The sequence below is a fragment of the Paramisgurnus dabryanus genome, chromosome 13 (assembly GCF_030506205.2).
Source record: "Paramisgurnus dabryanus chromosome 13, PD_genome_1.1, whole genome shotgun sequence".
Classification (NCBI taxonomy): Eukaryota; Metazoa; Chordata; class Actinopteri; order Cypriniformes; family Cobitidae; genus Paramisgurnus; species Paramisgurnus dabryanus.
Window position 1 is genome coordinate 13,505,295 of NC_133349.1, and position 21,407 is coordinate 13,526,701.

Here is a 21,407-nt window from a genome sequence, read left to right on the forward strand (position 1 = left end):
TTTTAGTCTTTTGTCTGTTGTTTTACTGTTCTGGGATCAAAAGAGATAGCTGGAGAATGTCATTGAGGGCCTCGCATAAAGCCTGTTTTTCATACACAGATGATGACAGACCACTTTAATATAATACCAGAAAAATGAACGCTCATTATTGAGAGCATGAGAATAAAAAAGAAAAAACCCAAGACTGCATAATAAGGATCATTGTATTTGAGAACAGTTGTGCGTCAGTTTGAGCATCCTTGTTTTTGTACTCAGTTTTGAGGGTTCTGAAATGTATTTTTTTCATTATAAAATATAATCATCTGTAGTTGGGTATCATTTGAATTGATTAAGAAAAGAAAGTGCTTTGATTTAAAGCACAGTCAGTACTGCGGTGCAATGGATAGTGTGCATGCTGATGCTATATAGAGAGCTGTTGTTTCATAAGCACCAAGTTTTGAGTCTGGTCTGTGTCATTTGTCTATTCTGTTTTTGGTTTTATCCACAAAATTAGGGGCGACACTTATGTTTCAGATGTGTTTTTTTTAGTACGCCCCCTTCTCCTTGACTCAACAAGTATGTTATAATTCAGAAAAACCTAGAAAAGCCTCCAGGTCGCTTGTTCGCCCCTGAAGACGGGCAAAAAATGCTTTGCATGAATAAATACTTATGCTGTGTGTTCATTGAAGTTTATAAATAAAGCTAAAGTCTTGCTTCAACTCAGACTTTCACTAGTCTGCAATTTGTCTCTGACAGAGGAGGATGGATAGGAGGGGTAGAAAGAAAAATACCATAAATTTGCCGACTTGGAGATATCACTGAGACCTTAACATCAATAAACCAGAGACATTATCTTTACTTAACCCTATAAGTCCCTCAGGGTCATTTTGACCCCCAAGCCTTCCCTTCATCTCAGTGGAATAAGACTTTGTGACTTTTCTAGATTATCTGTCAATATTCATATAAAAAAACTGGGATTGATTCGGTCGTTCTGAAGATTTTTTTTACAAAAGATGCCCTTGGGGGTCCTTAATTGAAAATGGATGGAAAATACCAAAAAATATTTTTTATTTGTCAGAAAAAAATCAATGCATCCAGACTAAATCTGAAAATTACAACACAGAAAAGAAGGCCTGGTACTACAGTAGAGAACAAATGCAATATAGAAAAGACATGCTCAATCACACACACACGCGAGCGAGCACACACACACATGAGAGCACACACACACACGCGCGCACGTTCTGGTTTCCATGTTTTTTGGGGACATTCCATAGACGTAATGCATTTTATTCTGTACAAACTGTATATTCTATTCCCCTTACCTGCCCCATTCCCTAACCCCAACCATCACAGGAAACTGTCTGATACCTTAGATTTTCAAGAAACATCATTCTGTTTGATTTATTAGCTTGTTTCCTCATGGGGACATCAAAATGTCCCCACAAGGTCACAAAAATACTGGTATTCCTATCTTTGTGGGGACAATTGGTCCCCCCAACGTGATAATTACCCGGCCGCACACACACACACACACACACACACACACACACACACACACACACACACACACACACACACACACACACAAACACACACATTCAGTCGAATTTCTATGGCATTTTGCAAAAACAGTCATTTCAAAATGCATCAAAAAGTACAAAAAATACTACTTTTTGAAATATTATTTATTTTTAATGTCCTTTCTAATGTCTATATATACATAAATTCACAAAATGTATCACTAAAGTTGTGATGTGAGCAGTTGGCCACATCCAGTGAAATGAATGGGTCTTTATGTCCCTCTGCTGGTAAAATTATTTATTTCCTAAACTTTATTTCCTAATTCTTTTATGTTTTTCTAACCAGCAGATGACCGATATCAAAACATTATATCAATATCTTAAACAATTTAAATCAAATTTAGATCATAATTTATGTAAATGTTTCATAAAAAATTATATTTTACATGCAAGCTAATGGTGTAGTTGAGGAATTTAGTGGTAAACAGGTACAAAAGTACTTCATATCTCCAAAAACACAGCATTAATGTATAGACGGGAATTAACAAAAAATAATATATTATTTGTATAATTAAAAATGTATATATTTTTAATCTCTCTTTTCAATTTGCTTGCAATTTGCTTATGAGGGTTAAAGGAATTTTCCCTTTTGAGGTTAGATCAGGACTACTTCTGAAGCAAATGATAGGGAAACATTGTAGCACACACAGTATGAGCGAATACATTCTGTGCAGCTTTTTCACTTCTAAAATCCTACACCTGGGTCCAGGCCTGTAAAGCTCTCACACGCTGTTAAGAATGTAACTCTTCTTAGGCCATGTTTACATTAGAGCATTTGCGTTTTAAAACGGCATTTTAAAATGAAAACGATCCTCGTTTATACTGGCATTTTAAAAAGAATCTTCATCCACACTATACACCACCATAAACGCATGAAACATGACCAATCACGTAACTGGGCATGCGCATAAAAGTGTAAAATAACTTATTACTCTAATAATAGCTTACCTTTGCACGTTTATGCAGCCTAGGGGTGTGCGATATTGACAAAAAGTCATACATGGGTCCTTTGCTGGCAACTATAACAGACACTATTTTTGAACCTATAAAAATGTGTTTGGGAAAGTCTTATACTGTTCTATTTCCCCCCTACAACATATTAATATGAATAATAGGTTAATTTTGATTTTATAACTAAACAGAAAGGTCTTTATGATTTAAAAAGTAAACAGTACTAAACAGTAGCAAACTTGAAGCAAAAATAAATTTCAGCAAATGCAAACTTCAATCAAGCATAGTAAGAGGTGAAGTATTGCTTTAGCCTACCAGAAATTAATTTTTAAAAGTGTGCGAGGTCCGTGCACTTCCTCCGTTAGCAACACACAAATAGCTAAAAGCGCAAGCGCCTTAACAAGCATTATATTAATGACGTTGAGTTTATTGTTTTTATTAATTTATATTCACAAAACGTATCAACAAAACATCGATTAAAATTAAGAGACAAATTATCTGAAACGAAACTCATTTTAAAGTAGCAAACAAAACTTACATTAAACTGGAAAATAATGTCTGACCCATTACAATTCTCCCTTCATATTGGCCTTTACAACGCCTATATGGAGTTTAAAATTACAGTCTATCTTTCGTAAGCTAACTAAATTTAAACAAAACATAAACACTTATACTGTTCTAGCTCCCCCCTACAACATATTAATATGATTAATAGGTTAATTTTGATTTTATAACTAAACAGAAAGGTCTTTATGATTTAAAAAGAAAGCATTCAAGTGAACAGTACTAAACAGTAGCGAACTTGAAGCAAAAATAAATTTCAGCAAATTCAAACTTCAATCAAACATAGTAAGAGGTGAAGTATTGCTTTAGCCTATACCAGCAATGCTTATTGCATTAATTTTTAAAAGTGTGCGAGGTCCGTGCACGTCCTCCGCTAGCAACACACAAATAGCTAAAAGCCAAGCGCCTAAACGAGCATTAATATTAATGACGTTAAGTTTATTGTTTTTATTAATTTATATTCACAAAACTTATCAACAAAACATCGATTAAAATTAAGAGACAAATTATCTGAAACGAAATTCATTTTAAAGTAGCAAACAAAACTTACATTAAACTGGAAAATAATGTCTGACCCATTACAATTCTCCCTTCATATTGGCCTTTGCAACGCCTACATGGCGTTTAAAATTACAGTCTATCTTTCGTAAGCTAACTAAATTTAAACAAAACATAAACACATTAAACCCAACAACACTCAAACATTCATATAAAACAGACATTATATATAAGGATACATGTTAAAACAATCCGATATAGCGTTTATAATAGCTGGTTGGTAGATGTTTAATATTTTTGGCAAAACCTCCGTTGCAAAACAACATTTACATGAATAAAATAATTTTTACTTTGAAAATGATGCGCTGTCACGTTAACATCAGCTGTTCGTTTACATAAGACTCCGTCTACGTTCATTTACACTCAGAGCAACGTCTGAGTTCTCAAACTAAAACAGGGTCTTCAGCGTTTGCGAACGAATCCGTTTATGAGGGTCGAAAACGGTGATGTAGTGTAGATGAAAGGCGTAAACGTAGCAAAAGTAACGCGTTTTAAAGCATAAACGCATTAATGTAAACATAGCCTTAGACCCTGCCTGACTGAAAGAGCATTTATGACCTCACCAGAAATACCCAAATCTACCTCCTTTCATACAATTTAAGACCTTGTTGTCTTTGTGGAAAACATAGTGACAGTTTCCAAAAGAGAACTGGATGTAGAGAAGGGGAATTTCACTGGTTCATGACCCGTTTGTGTCCCAGAGCAACGGCAACTCCTCCCTAATAATCCTCTTAGCCAACATGTCAGGGTTAAAGGTCAGAGTATAACTTTTAGCAATTAAAGAGCATCTTCATAGGAAATTGTCTTGTAAACTTTGTCTTTAGTAAAATCACTAGTCTCAGTGAAAACAGATTTTTATTGTTGTCTTACAAAAATGTGCTTGTCTGATTTTATTGTGGATTCCCAGATATAGATAATGAGTTTAGATCAGGAGCAGACCGATAAACCTGCATACAAAGCTGCATTGTTCAGATGTGTATGTTATGATTAGTACAACCAAAGTCAGAAACAAAGTCGATTCGTAGACGTGATTTAATTTTTGAAATGTTGGAAAAGTTCATTCTCAAGAGAGTTTGTTTTTTATGACACTTCAGTTAAAAACAAATATGGGTTGAAGTTTGATAAAAGAAAACATGGGATTTGATCTTACCTAATAGGTTTTTACAGAAAAGAAATCAAGTTTTTTTTATCAAGGGCTTTTAAAAAATCAGTGAGAGTTTATGTACTGTACTGTGGGTAAGTTACAGCAAAAATGCCAATGAGTCAGTGCCTTGACTTGCTTGTGTACCAGAAAAATACTGACTGAAAAATTGCAAAAACCACTCACTTGGAGCCATAGCTGAAAGATGCAAACATGTTTTTCCAGGTCTTTTGAATCACCTTTGATTCATCTGAATGCAAAGCGATTGCTATTCTAATTTCTTCTTCTCTGCTTGAGAAAATATAAATTGCATCCCATGAAGTGCCTGCAGCAGTCATAAGAAATATGACACGAGAAAGAAACAGTACGTTTGATTTCTGGTGCTCAGTTTGTCTTCTCTCGAAATCTATCTTCTGGTGGTTTATTTCATTATTTGTTTTGGAGAAAAACAAATCATAGGCCACTTTTGATTTAGACAACATCAGAGAAGTTGAAACAGAACTCTTTCCTCATTTGATCTTTCCCTTGTACTTGTTTTCCCCTTCATGCACATGTGCACAAACTTGAGTGTCTGATAGCGATGTCTCTGTAATAAAAAATAATAACCTTATCACTGGATTCCTTCAGCATTTTTTGTATGCATAATGTTAGCTTTCAGCATTTGACTGTCTGATTTGATATACGGTAGTTGGAGGAAAATGCTGTCAGAAAAAATGCGTCTCAGACTATTTATTCAAATATTGAAGAATTTTTCAAGAATTGTCTCATCGGGTTAGAATAGCCGTCAGCAGGCCTGATATGCTTACTGTAATGTTAGCTTTATGCCTCTGCTTCAACTGTAAGAAAAATAATATACATATTTATATGTTCATTTAAATATTTGTGATATAGGACGTAATCTGAGCTGACAGATGCTATATAAGAAATCAGAAGTAGAACTTCATAGAAAGCAATCGAAAAGAAAAAGTTCTTACAAATCTTAAATATTATCAGGATCTGTTTAATGTCTTGGTGATGTTAAAAGGGGTCGCACACCGGACGAGAAGCGTCACGTCGCGTCTAGGGCAACTTGGTGGTATCATACACTGGAAGTGCACATTAAATAGCGATAGCTAAGTCAGGGGCTTGTAAATGCCCTCCAAAACGTTTTCGAGATGGATTTAAATCCGATCGCTCAAACCAGGTGGTCTGGGACGCATTTCAGACGAAACTGGACAAGTGTAAATCCATCTGGTTGATTAAACCACATATGTCAGCGCATAACTCCTCCCAAATGAAAACATGTCACCCGAAAGTTAGCCGGCAAATAGGCAAACAAAGACGACACTCTCGTTGCTTTATGGAGCGACGACAGCGGGTAAAAACCTCCCTATAACAAATAAAAGAGTCCAATGACAAACTCGAATAATATTAAACAAAGAAATAAAACTTTGAGAGAGAGAGTTTTGTGAACGCTTTTCCCCATCATGAACCTGTACGTTAAATCACAGCGGCGTCACTCTCTTGCTGCTCTGAACTGCTCGCTCCAGCTCATGCCGAGCAAGGAGACACGCGTCCCCTGCCCAACATAAAGTATAACATACAGTAAGTGCTGCTTTTTGTTGCATAAACGTCATCTTAGGTTTTTTAAAGCAGAGTAATCAATAGTGTATTTGCATTTTGGCGTGGGAGTTGAAGATCGGATTCATATCCATTTGCCAAGACGCATTTATGTGGACAAATGTAAATGGAACAGTTTTAACAAATCAGATCAGAGAAAACACATGAAGTGACCAGATGTAAAAAGGCCCTCAGATAGCGTCTACTTCAAAATACAATTACGCTCTGTGGCGCAACAGGGATTTGAGCAACTTCCTGAGTCGTAGCTGTCGGCGCAGGTGTGCATTTTTTTTTTTTTACAGTGAACTGAGCTGCGTGTCCGGTGTGCGACCCCCTTTACTTAATTAGATACAATTTGTCATAAGAACAAAATGGGAAGCAGAAGCATTGTATTTGAAATATTTTCTTGTGTATTGTGTAAGTGGCTACACTAGCTCTTCTAGTTTTTAGGAAATCTGCCATGTTTGCTTTGGCTTTGGCCAATTTTTTGGCCCCTTTCACTGACTCATTCTCATATCTGTAATTACCTTACACTTTTCTAGTGTTGAGAGACAAGTGAGTTGGTGTTTCTGTTGTGTGTATCTGGTTTTGTTGTTGAAATGTTATTCAGTATTAGACTAATCTCTGTGGAAATAAGCTAGAAATACAGAATCCGAGTCATGCCCCTGGCATCACACTCTGCTTACCAACCAGATAAAGATATCATAAAGAAAATACAACAACTCATGACTGGCTTGCAACCAGACAGTGTATTATTGATGAAGGGGTTTCCCAGTACATTGTGGTGTAATGTTTTGAAAATGGATTAAGATTTAGTTGAGAGATGGATTTGAGGTAATAAATCATGCTTGTGGATGTAGTTTGCACATTTGTTTGTGTATGAGAGTCACGGTGATCTCCAGCTGTTGATGCGATTAATTCTGTTAATTCCAGTATTGATTGGTACAACCAGGTCATCTGTAGTAGACAAGTCTAGAAAAACACATACTGTAGGCCGTTACTGTTGGCCACCTTCCCCGATGTCCTTCTGGTTTATTTCTAATAAATACAGTGATTCTCTGAACTGACATGTTTTATATTATGTGGTAAATTTTGATACGAAACGTGAAGCACGTGTCAACTCAGAAAGCACAGAATATCATTCCTTCCAGAAAAACACAGTTCCCTTTCAATACGGTTCACTTCGCATTGCGTCAGTTAGCTGACGCTATGGGGGAAACTCCTGTTTACTCCGTGACTGAAGCCTATTGGTTAACGTCTGTACAAAGTACAGACCAATGACGTTTGAACCCGCGCGCGGGAGGAACGCGTCCCTATATAAGCGTGGTTCAATCGTCAGGAGCTCATTATTTTCTCCTTCAGCGCGAACCTCTCGCTGCTCCGAAGTAAAAGAAGAAGCCTTACCTCGCCGTTGACAAAAGCCCTGCAGCGGAGTCCAGGCCTAGCGTCTTCCCCTGCCGTTTTCCGGCTGAGAACCGAAGATAGCAGAGTCCAGGTCTAGCGTCTTCCCCTGCCGCTTTCCGGCCGAGAACCGAAGATAGCCTTCGCTTGCCGTGGTACGAGCCCTGTGCAGCGGACACACGCCTGACGAGGTCTCCCCTGCGGCCGCCCGGTAAGATCAATATTTTTAATATAAAGCTATAAGCTAAAAGAGCAGGCGCTGTTGTAATAGCGTCCAGCACAGCGGCTCGGTGAGCCTCTCTGCTATGAATTTCCTCCGAGCGCGTTACCGGTCTGGCACCTCCCACGCCGGGACCGCGCTTATGCTTTGGTTGTCTTATCCATGTTTCGTGCTCCCCCTGCTGTTCCTCTCTCGCCGGGATGAACACACGGCGAGCCATGAGACTAGATGGATGCATAGACAAGCACACACGGACTAACCCCCCCTGTGTTCTGTCACACGCAACCGTTCATGCTTACAGAGTCCCTTCGCTCCTCTTACATTCAGTGGCGAGATCTCTGGCACATATATTAATCCCCCGAGTGCATCGGGTGATACCGTCACGACGCATGGCTGTTCTGTCTGTGTTGCTGCTCCCCTCTGCCGTTCCTCTCTTGTTGAGATGAACAAGCGGGGAACCGTAGACCTGGATAGATGCATACGACAAGCAAACACGGGCGGTCTGCCCCTGTCTCTGTCATAGCACAGCCACTCGTGCTCCACGCTCGCGGAGTCCCTCGCTCCTTTCCCCACAGTGGTGAGGTCTCTTAACGGCTTAGCTAGCACGCGGTATTACGGCTCGCTGCCTCTAAATGCAGCTGTCCAGTGTTCAACGATTACAGAGCTTCATGCCCCTCCCCTCCTGGAGCGGCGCGATCTCATTCGTCTGCTCGATAGGGCCGATTCGCCGCTATTGGAGCACCAAGAACACTCATTATAAGAGAGCTTCATGCCCCTCCCCTCCTGGAGCGGCACGATCTCATTCGTCTGCTCGATAAGGCGGACACGCCTCTATTGGAGCGCTAAAACACTTATTATAGAGCTTTACTGGCCTGAGCCGATCTCACTTCAGATAGCTCATTCTTTGTCTGCCTGGTAATTTCTCTCTGGTTTAGACGGAATCAGAGGCAGAACGAATTTGTTTATAATATACTGAGGCCCGAATACCTCCCTTTATTCAGTCCCGTCCTATATCAGTGCGCTGAATATTGGTACATTCTTATATATATACCCGGTTTTTCTGCCCTTTTAATAAACGGCAAAACCGCGGGCCTCACGGCAGACTTCCTCTCTGCGATGGGTTCAGTCTGACATTAAACCACCTAGACATACTACCCTGCTCCGTGAGCCGTTCGGTCACCGTCACTACTGAGGCTTGTGCACCTGAACGGCTGAGCTCTGGTCTCCGCAGCACAGCTGCATCAACAGAGAACGAAACTGTCTGGGAGAAAAGGGGTTATGTCGCGCCTCGGCTGGACTGCCCTGAAATGTTTTCTGTGTGCTGTTTATCCAAACATACTGTGTAATACTGTCGGCTATGCGACCTCACTATAGTGGCGAACGGTATTTAATTCCTCTAAAAAGAGTAATTTCCGTGCTTACTATACTGTGTTTTGACACCCACGGTTGTACGGTGTCTCTAAACACTTTATCGCCTTACTGACAAGCAATCAGTAATACGCACACACGGCCCGCTGTCCATAATTCTATCGACGCTAGCCGAAAAAAACCCCGGTTTGGCCATATACTGTGTATTGACACCCCACGACTGTACGGTGTCTCTAACACCTTTCTGCCAAATTCGCTCGCAGCCCACCTCAGTTTCTCCGCTACGATGCTGATGGCGCAAACGAGCACGGTCTTACGGCTGTTATTTTCTCTTCCTAGAGGAAGGACAGCCTCAGACTTTTGCATGGCTCCAAGCGTTTGAATCGCGCCCTCTCCGGACGGCCACTCAAAGGCTTACAGCCAAGCGGTTTATGACGTTTTTCGGCCATATAGCTGATTTATATTAGCGGATCCGAAGACGCTCACACCTCCGCTCCAATACTCGGAGATATTAAGGGTAATATCAACCTCAAGTGAGCTTGCTACCCGCCACAATAAGTTTCAAAGCTTAAAGCGCGCGCACAGTCAGACGCGCGCGGCATCTCGTTTAAGACGGGCACACGTACCCCTCTAACGAGCCTCAGAAAGCTGAATATCGTGGCATTCTGTTCATAAGTCCACTTCAGTTTGACTAAGCAAAGGTCCCGCCCCGAGCTGACGGCCGGGAAGCTTGCTTAAGTTACACACGGCTGCATGAAGTGCTGTCATTACGAGCTAGCCCAGCATTTGCTGTGGGTTGAACACGCTTTACGACGGCAATCAGCCTTCGGCGCGTGGAACGCCGTTTGTCTCATATGAATCACCTTGTACAGTGAATACGGTACATTAAGAGGATGATTTAGCACTGCAGCACTCTCGACCGTGTTATTGTGATAATGCGGTCGGGCAATCTACGGTGGTTTCATTATTTACCGAACCAGACTGAGATCTCGCCCCCTGAACAAGCTGACGAGTCATCTCCTTTATAAACTCATTGCATCGCTTTATAAGCTATGTTCAATCAGAGTGATACGCATCTCATGCTTAACTACCAATATTAACCCATTACGATGGGCGTGCGGAGATGGCATCCGTGGGACACGACCTACATTACGTGCCTTATGACACATTGACACAAGCTGCTAGGACCCCTTTCACGAGGCGTCCTTATGCAAAGTCTGATCCATTCTGTCTAGTGACATTTGAAAGTCAAAACCCCCCGCGAATCGCCGGTGGAACACTTTTCTCCTCACTACAGAGGCACGGCGGCTCTCTCCCCTACCTATATCTATGTGGCCGTGATAACAGCGAACCACGCTTTTACGACCGACCATTCATTTAATTCACAAGCCTGTCATCTCTCAGATGCGGACGGCGGCGGTAACAGCGAACCATGCTTTTACGGCTGGCCATTCACTTTATTCATAAGCCTGTCATTTCTCAGATGCGGACGGTGCCCGAGGCACAGCGCTCTGGAACTGTCCAAGGTCCTGTATGACACATACGTCTGACGTACATCAGACGATCAGCTGTTCATCTGCGTCACAGATCAGTCACTAGAGCACCTGTCAATACAGGCTATTTATGGATCGTTGACGTTATCACCTCCCGTGACAATTATGCTCACTTGTCTTAGAGCATGGGCATGGTCTTAGAGGTTTCTCATTGACAATTGTGACACGGCCGGCTGGTCCCCGCCGTCCACGTTGTCAGTTTACAGCTTCGACATCCCTGCTTCGCGCACTACTGAGGTTTGTTGCATTAAAGGTGCGCCCATTAGCTCACCTGTATGCACGATATGGTTTTTAATTATATGCGTCCACCGTGCGCTTAGAGAAGCTCACATGTACACGCTATAACATTTGGTATACAATAAGATGCGCTTGGGAAAGCTCACCTGTATACACAGCTGTGTTATGCTTTGTGACACATACATTGTTGTTCATCTGTGTACGTTCACGGTGCGTTGGGTGCCCACCGTTACGTTCATCAATCATATCTGTACACATTCACGGCGCGTTCTGTGCACTGATTTATCTATACGCATTCACGGTGCACTGAAGAGTTCACCCGTGTGCGCACAATTTATTAGGGATGCACCGAATCCAGATTTTTTAGGTTCGGCCGAATCCCGAATCCACCGTTTAAGATTCGGCCGAATCCGAAACCGAATACCGAATCCTACTCGCATCCTTATTCCATTAACACAGTAAAACACATTAATGAATTATACAACGTCCACAGCATGTATTTTTTTTATTTTATTTAATTTTAACTGTACATTATGCCAGGATGACAAGTTGGAAAACTATTTTGACAATTACCATAAGCCTATGCATAATGAAAGCGATGCGTTGCGACACGCTCGTTTTTCCAATAAGCAAGCAGCTCCGCGCTGAAAACTATATTTAACTTTGAGTGAGAAGCTCCGCTCGTCAATGTCAGTTTTCACACGACCGTCCAATTACAATGGAGGAGGGGCGGGACATTACCACAGCAACCAACCGGCTCACAGCTGAAGCATCACAGCTACCAAGCGCTCGGCTGAAAAACAGCTGGCATTTGGTGTCCTCAAGGCATTTTCAGCCGTGTTTAAAAGTTTTGGTGTGTCCAGCCCCTAAAGCTCACCGAAAGAAAAAGCTCATCTCCACGTCAGCACCCGATGTGTGTAATCAACGGCCGCGTGACGTCGACCATCGTAGGGCAAGCCTAAGATTCGGTTCGGTGGAAAAAAAATCTAGGATTCGGCCGAACCCGAACCCCGTCAAAAAGCCCAGTATTCGGCCGAATCCGAATCCTGGATTCGGTGCATCCCTACAATTTATTATCAGAACACATGACGGCGCGCTCGAGAATCTTGCCGGCCTGTGCATTATAACACTCTGATTCATCTATATGCATTCACGATGTATTCAAGTGTTCACCTGTGCCCGTGCAATTTATAGTCAATACACATTTACGGCGCGCTTGGAAAGCTCACCGATCTGTGCACTATAATACTACCTATATGCATCCCGATGCGCTCGAGGGTGCACCTGGGTTCACACTATTGTGGTATCTGTATAATCCCACGCTACGAACCGTTCTGCCGCATATTATAGTCAGATCGGCCGTTCGTGAGCTGCGCAGATCACTCACTACGTATGTCTGTTGCTAACAGTGGTTATTTAGATGGATCGTTGAAACCATCGCACTGGCTCACGCCCCTCTATGAGCTATGTCCTATATAGAGCCCACTCTGTTCGAGTTTGGCTTCTTCATGAACTTGGTCTACAGGGGTATCTATACCTATATTTGATATCTGCTACGCGGCCGGCTGGTCTTCGCCGTCTACGTTGTCAGATTGTACAGCTTAGACGTCCCTGCCCTACGAGCGCAGGTTCTCTCGGCTCAATCATGCACGCTCATGCGTTTTATGTGTACACCACGGTGCGCTCAGCGAGCTCACCAACGTGACTCTGAATTTACTTATCTCGCACAGCCGCGGCGCGCTCGGTACCTCGCCGTCTTGTGCTATGTTATGTGCCCCCGGTGCGTTTAAAACCCCACCGTGTGCGCGTCAACAATTTATATGGTGCTTACACATTTGCTTTTAAAGCTGTGAATATGCCGGGTATAGGGCCACACGCAGTGTCTCTCCGGTAAGGCACTTCAGTACGTTGTGTATGCACGGCGTGATGGGATTACGTTCCCCCATAGCGTCAGCTAACTGACGCAATGCGAAGTGAACCGTATTGAAAGGGAACGCTTAGGTTACTCACGTAACCCCGGTTCCCTGAAATAACGGGAACGAAGCATTGCGTCTCTTGCCGTGCTACAAACGTCTACGCAGCGAGTGTTATTCGGCTGCGCGCTTCAGTCGAATATAATGAGCTCCTGACGATTGAACCGCGCTTATATAGGGACGCGTTCCTCCCGCGCGCGGGTTCAAACGTCATTGGTCTGTACTTTGTACAGACGTTAACCAATAGGCTTCAGTCACGGAGTAAACAGGAGTTTCCCCCATAGCGTCAGCTAACTGACGCAATGCTTCGTTCCCGTTATTTCAGGGAACCGGGGTTACGTGAGTAACCTAAGCGTTTTTTTTGTGATTGTTGCAAGCAAAAATCCTTGATCTTGCGGCACGTTGTCTTAAAAAATGTGATGGAATATGCGGGATAGTTATGCAATTTTATGCGATGAAATTGCGAGAACTTGGAAAAATTGTGGGAACTTGCAAAAACTGCGAAAACTTCCAAAAACTGTTTGCAGCTTTTCATTGATGTTCATGTCGAGTTATTAAATAACTTCATGACGTTCGCATGACAACAGGGGACCCTGCGCTTGTGTGAAGTAAATGCAACATTTTTTAGCTTTCTGCTAAGATATATGTGACTTTTTGGACTTTGGCTGATTATGCATTGCATCATAATGTTTCTGTACACTCTAAAAAAACAAACGGTGCTATATAGCACCAAAACAATTGCTTTGGATCGTAACGATAGAAGAACCATTTTAGTGCCATATAGCACCGGTGAAGAACCAGTGAAGCACCAGTGAAGCACCAGTGAAGCACCAGTGTAGAACCATATAGGGGCCATATAGCACCACATATGGTTCTACATAGCACTATATGGTTCTACACAGGTGCTTCACTGGTGCTTCACTGGTTCTTCACCGGTGCTATATGGCACTAAAAATGGTTCTTCTATCGTTACGATCCAAAGCAACTGTTTTGGTGCTATATAGCACCGTTTGTTTTTTAGAGTGTAGGGACTGTACTACAGAAGCAGAACCCAATAGGCACCAGGGGCCGAAGGCCTGGATCAGTGCTGTATACAGCTTTAATATTTTGTTTACTTTTTTAACATGTTAAATGAGGGGTATTCAGCTTCTGCACAACCTTTCAGAGTCCAATACAGCCTTAAACCTACAACACACCACTTAATCTACTGTATGCTTATGGTTAATAGGAGTATGATATGATAAGTCCTTCCATGGCGTTAGGGTTTTGTTCAATTTAACATTGGTCAACATACTTCAACACCACTTTACCACCATCCCTGGATGTCCGCCCATGTCTTATTTTTCCTGGTGAGCTCTATTTTCTGTTTTGGATATTTACTCATCTCTGGCATACAGTAGGTGATGTACAGTATGATGTAGTTTGTAGACTGAATTAAAAGGATAGTTCATCCAAAAAGGATAATTACACACCCTCATGTCATTCCAAACTTGTATGGCTTTGCAGAACACGAAGATACTTTGAAGAATGTTGCAAACTGAACAACACTGATGTCCATTGATTTTCACTGTATGGACACAAAACCACAGAGTAATTTCTTAAAATTGCTGGTTTGGTGTTTCACCAGAAAGTCATTTACAGGTTTTGAACAACATGAGGTTGACTAAATGATGACAGAATTGTAATTTTTGGATTAGATGTCCCTTTAAGAGCGTGGGAAGATGCTTAGGGCATTGATGGCGGCATTTATGAGGTGGGGGTGTTTATGAGAATAACACATGTACATTCATTCCCTCTTTGGTCATCTGGAAAGGTCTAGTCTACATTGTACCATGTAACTACAACAGTCTGAGCCAAGTAAACAGCTACACCTTTTTGTGGTTTTACCAAAATTCATCAGGCACCATAACAAGACTAAGCAGCTATTTTTTTTTTTTTAATCACCGGTCTGAGATCAGCTTTTCTGACTGTTTGTCTGTTTATATAAACTGAAATAATTTAACCTTTAGAATTGCCCTTTTAACCTGATCCATAATCCACTTGAACCAGCCCTGACAAATGAACATTTTGCAGGTATCATTTATGTATATAGACGGTTTCAGCAGTAACAACATAAACAAGTGGCTTTCGTGGTCATCACGTAACTTCCGGTAAACTCCGTGAAGAATAAATAACAACAAAGTCATTTTAAAGTAGTTTATTAATATAAAAAGCAAAATAAACAACACGTAGATTACATAGGAACCCAAGACATTTGTTATTTTCAACGAGGTATTTGTTTAAGAGTTTAGTTTCAGCAACTAGTCAGACCATTAAACAAACAGAAACCGGAAGTAAAGTTCGGACCAGACTCTTGGATCGCCACCGCACGTGCGCCCGATGAAACGGTCTATAAACACTTGTATATGCTTGCTTGCATATATATTGTAAGTACATCTGATGTAATTATAGAGGGTATCTTTTAAGCATTGCATTTTTTGCATTCCCAACACATTTTTGTCCAGTCTACAGGTACACATTTTCAGATATATAAAGCACCATCTTTCTGATCCCTCTGTTGCCTTCTTGTTGCATCAAGTCTAAGTTAAAAGGAAGATCCTCCTAACAAGAAGAATGAAAGCATTTCCAGTGTTTTTTGTAGAGATCATCACTGTATTTTGGAGAACACACCAGCGAAACAGCACAAACTGAGCAAAAACTGTTCCTCTGATCTCTGTCTTTCTCTGAGAAAGAGAGCTAGTGTGTTTATAAGACCGCCATGAAAGATTTCCTTTCTCACGTCCTTTCCCAGAATCTTTAATAGGCCAAACAGTGACCCTTATTAATTTCACACCATTGTTGAATTCGAACATTATGGGAATTATGGTTGGTGTGAGATGTGGTTAAAGCAGTGCTGTGGCCTCACTCCAAACACATTCAATCATTTTGATAAGAAAAATCACATCGAGGTCATCGTGCAAAAGATCCAGCCCAAGTTCTTCTCAGCTGTAAAAGCACCAAATGTAATAGCTCTGCCGAAATGGCTCCAAAACTGAGTCACCGACGTTGATGTGTTTCACAAACTCTTTTTTACAGGATCAAGAAATATCTGTAAAGTTCATTTGCTTTGCTTTTCTTCAACCTTGGTGCTTTTTTGGCATCTCTTTGGAGCAGCTGCAACATTTTCCGCATACAAGAACTGGGATTTCCAGGATTGAAATCAGGTTGTTTGAATTGGAATCCTTAACAAGACCTTTCTCCTGGAATCTTGAAGGGCTTGTCAGCTATTGGAGGCTGTGAACTGGCTTCCATCAGGTTAGAGCATCTAGGCTTTCATGCTTTGCCACCGTGATCTGCAGTGTATTGCGGGTCATACTGATAGAAACAGGCTTTTGGCATTGATCGTGAGATTAACGGTTGATATGCTTATCAGCTCTGCTTGCATTAGATTGCATGGGCATAGCACACATTGGCACACAGCCTGTGTTCTGTTGCACATTTGGAAACATTCACGTACCTGCTGTGCCTGCCCTTTTTTCCCTACAAAAAACCTTTTGAATGTAGCAACTTATGTAAACACAACATCCTCGGCATTGCTGATAAAAGCATTCGATTGCATTTCGACTGTAAGTGGTTTTTTAAATGCACCTGTCTTAACAACCTTCCCCCACTGTACTATTTTTACTGTCATTAACATTTTCATGTTCTCTCTTCTTCCGATGACAACAAGCCTGCTACTATAGTATGCAATACATTTCTACAATACAGTGTAATTTATTTATATAAAAATAATATATATATATCGAGTCTTGCTTTTGTCCCTTTTGGCAAGATGTCATTTCTTGCATCAGCGGCAAGTTGCTAACCGCTTCCCACGCCAGCCCCGCCGGCATCTCTGGGGCATGTTGCTCTAATCTCACCATTCATGCGTGCCATTAAATAGACCACTTTTCCCAGTCCAGCCATCCATGGCTGTGATCAGTACACCAGTCCTGTGGACGTGCCTTCCGGAACTCTGCACGCAGTTCTATTTTCAGGGTTGATAATTTGCTGTTTGGGCGCAGATAATTAATAATCACATTAATGTCTCTATTACACATATGAAACAAGGAAGCATTTAGTGTTTGGAGTAATTATATTTAATAGATTGAGCTGTTCACAATCAGTCTGCTTTTTGCTGTAGCTTTTAAACCTTCTCAAATCATCTTTTTAATTAGTAAAATATGTTTGCATGTTCTTGTTGTTCTGAGGACACTGTGCCATGCACTTATTGCTGAGTGTGCAACAAGTGTGTATTTCCTCAGAGGTTAGTGCTTATTTATGTCGCAGTTGTCCTGGATATATATATTTTTAACCGGCCGGCAGTCTCTAATAAACAGTGTAGTTGGCATTTAAAAGCTCGACATGCTCAAACCACTAACATTTGGAGAAAAATAAAATGGTTATTTTTAATTGTAAAAAGGTTGCAATTCAGACCTGGCAGGACCTTTTTTGACTTTAGGAGGCTCCAGCGAATTTACATTACAAGCCACATCCAATGAATCCAAAGCATTGAGTCTGTAGTTGTGCCACAGGATCTTTCTAGAAGCCAAATAGTGTTGTTACATGCTGTTTTTGCCATGCAATATATGTATTTTGTGTATATATATATGTATATGTATTTTTTAGAGGTCACATACAAAATACTTTAACTGCGTCTGAGATGTCTTCTTGTAAATAAGCATATTTTTATTTGATCAGGCTCTTATGTTTAGGTTCAGTGATTTCACTTTAATGGTATTGGAAAGGTTATACGTCAGTAATTATAATGTTTTATTTTTCATATTTAACAAATTTGACTGTCTTTTGATGCAAAACCCTCTAAGTGCATGCTGCTTTTTTGTCATAAACCTCTAATCTATGATTGTTAACCATCCCACCCTGTCTTTCTCCAGTGACTCTTCACTGTCCCTTCTGAATTAATGTAAAAAGTTCAAATATTTGGTCAGTGTTGTAATATATTCTGTAAACCTCATTTAACTGGATGAAAAACGTTTGCAGCTTGACAACTGTTCATTCAATTCTTCTTTCGTGCATTTAGAGGACTTTGCTGAAAAAGGGATGTGGCGTTTAACTGTTTCCACCAACAAACCCATATTTCTGAATGGCTGGGATTAAGCAATTTAAAGTGAAAGTATTTGAGAGTATGCCATGTGCCGAAAGCACAAAAATATAAAATTTTAGATGGAGGTGTTTAGGGGCTTTTGCATCTGAAACCTTCATAGGGCCCAATAAATGATGTATAACAGGCAACAAGCATAATCCAGTGAAGTATTACTTGGGTAAAGTTTAGTGGACAAAAAAAATGCAGACATTCATTTTAAATTATATTTGTGTGCATATGTGTGTGTGTGTGTGTGTGTGTGTGTGTGTGTGTGTGTGTGTGTGTGTGTGTGTGTGTGTGTGTGTGTGTGTGTGTGTGTGTGTGTGTGTGTGTGTGTGTGTGTGTGTGTGTGTGTGTGTGTGTGTGTGTGTGTGTGTGTGTGTGTGTGTATAGTGCGTAGGCTACTTAAATGTACTGTATTTAGAAATGTAGGCCACACTTAAGAGTATGAAGATTAAAAACAAAAGTTATTTTAAAGGTTTGCACATTTCAAGCATGAATAAAAAACTGTTTATTCAGTTATTAATTATAAAACAATAAATTAACTGTTTAAAATTAAGGCAAATGGTATTGAACACTTACTGGTTGTCAAGCATTAATAAAACATGTCAGTGTGGTGAGACAGCCGTGAGGAAAATTAAAGTCACATCCACTTAAAAAATGTCCTTGACACCAACTGGTTAAAAGAAATTTCATAAAAAGGCTCAGAAATGTTTATTATGAGAAAATGTATGAAGGTACAGTTCTCATTTGAGATTTTGACAGCTGAAACATTTTTATATTTTTAAGTGTATTTGCGACCACTGTATGTAGATTTTTGTATGTGGGTATGTTGGTTGAATGTATACTACATGTATAACACCACAATTTTTTGCATGTGTGCAGACTAAGTTTGTTGTAGGTTTGCAAGAAAATAATTTTACAAGCAAACATATAGTCATGTTCGAAAATGCAAGACTAGCACTGGCTTTTAGGGTTTTTGGCCGCTTTAAGTGGTTCTTCTGAAGGAGTAGCCAGAGGCGTAGCAATGGTGAAGTAAGTCTGTTATTATGGAAATGGCAGGCTGACTTTAAATCCCACACTGTGCCATCCACAGCTGTAGTCCTGACAGATATCCATGGATTCCAACATGGGCTTTCATCCCTTTTGAATATGAGCTTGCTTCAATGTGTTCATGTGAAATATGATGCCAGAGCCCCCTGGCTATAAACTTTGTGTTTTGAAGGTCAGGGTCAGAGTAGATGTCTTGCCCTTTGATTCAGTATGTGCTGATTCAGTATGTTCCTGTAGCTTAGCTGGTGGAGAGCATTGCAGAAGGTGCAAAGGTCATGTATTGCTTGTTATGCTCTGGAAGTTGCTTCGAATAAAAGCCAAATGTAAGTGTGCTACACAGTGAACCGTGACCTCTGTGACCTTTAAGTGGTTTTGGTTGCATTAAAGACCCACAAAAGGAATGGTTAGTCAGTCTATGGCAAAACTTGGAGAAGTCTCTAATTCCGGCCATCTGAAAGAATATGGAGGGGAAATATGAGGAAATCTATTTTGTTACTTGTCAAAACAAACTTTTAATAATACAGCTGCAGAGGCTTAGTTGAGTAAAGACTATTATTGAAGTGAAGTCAAAGGGTATTCATGTTTCTTATTATAGTTGTAGCCATTGGAAAGACTTTGTTGTTAAATATACTTCCATGGAATGCATAAAATTGGTTTAATTAAAATTTGCTTAAACTTAGCAGTGCACGTTGCTGTCCGTTATTTAAAGAATGAGCTATGGCAGGGTGCTAAGCTTATATTGTGGATCTAGTCACTGCTTAAAGTGGGACACTCTTAAAAATAAAGGTGCTTAAAAGGTTCCTCACAGTGATGCAGTAGAAGAACCTTTTTAGGTTCATCAAAGAACAATTTAGTCAAAGATTCTTTAAAGAACCATTTCTATCATACATTTTTATAATCTGAAGAACCTTTTTTCACTTTAAATGACCTTTTTTGGTTTTCAACAGGGCATGGCCTTCTCCCTAGAGGAGCGCCTGCAGCTGGGCATCCATGGCCTGCTGCCTCCCTGTTTCCTCAGCCAGGATGTACAATTGTTACGGGTGCTCAGGAACTACGAGCTGAAAAAGGATGATCTGGACAGGTGAGGAAAGACTTTTATCACATGCTTATTATTATACCACAACATGATGAGGTATATGTTTCGGTATTGGCATTAGCACAGCTACAGTATTGCTCATTAAGTCAATTAACAAACAGTTTGATTATCATTATGTCTCCTACAGTCCAAACACAACACCACTCATCTAAACCAGTGCTTCCCAATCCTGGTCCTCGAGCACCCCCTCTCAAAAAGTTTTAGATGTCTCCTTATTTAAAACACCTGATTCAACTTATCAGCCTCCTTCAAAAATGGTAAACATGTCCTCCTAACAAGCTGATGAGTTAAATCAGGTGTGTTAAATTAGGAGACATCTTAAAACTTTTTGGGAGGGGGTGCTCGAGAACCAGGTTTGGGAAGCACTGATCCTGATCCAATGGTAACCACAAAGAAGAAACAGAAACTCTTCTAAATTTCAAAGATAAAGAACATTAAACACTAATAAAAAGTTTAATTTAAAAAGAAACTCTAGAATTCAGTTTCATGCAAAGCATGCTGAATACTACAAATCCACTGCCTATTAAGTATGTCTCCCAGAATCATTCATGTAGTTTCAACCTAAAATTATAAATTTAACATCATCTTTATAAATTGAAGATAAACCGTATTCCCATTTCAAAAGTTTTCAATTTCAGTGCTATCCTTTTTCAAAGCAAAGAGACATATTAAAATTCCCTGCTGGTCGACAGGACATAAAAAGCTCATCAAAGGCATATCAGTAGGTTTTTTAAATTAACATTTTTCATATTTCGTAAGCTGAGGCTTTTATGCCACTCCCAAAATGGTAGCGGTTTTATTCCCATGTTTGCCTGTCTGTATGTGCCTTGCATTTCTGGAACTGATGTTCTTGTCATATCTCTACATAACAGACTTTGGTATGTCCTCCCAGGCAGGGAACTTGAAATATTTTTGGGAGGGTCACATTCAGATGAAAAGCCCTGACCTCAGCAAACAATTTACTGACTGGTTACTGTAATGAGCGATTCTTTCCCAGACTTCCAGTGCT

The 21,407-nt window shown here is 40.6% G+C and overlaps 1 protein-coding gene across 1 annotated transcript in view; it reads left to right on the forward strand.

The window, feature by feature from the left end:
* me1 (malic enzyme 1, NADP(+)-dependent, cytosolic) overlaps positions 1–21,407 on the forward strand; it is a 114,135-nt gene that overhangs the window by 17,172 nt on the left and 75,556 nt on the right. Inside the window, exon 2 of the mRNA XM_065298368.2 lies at positions 20,250–20,383. Coding sequence (XP_065154440.1) covers positions 20,250–20,383 — 134 coding nt within the window. The remainder of the gene's footprint in view (positions 1–20,249; positions 20,384–21,407) is intronic.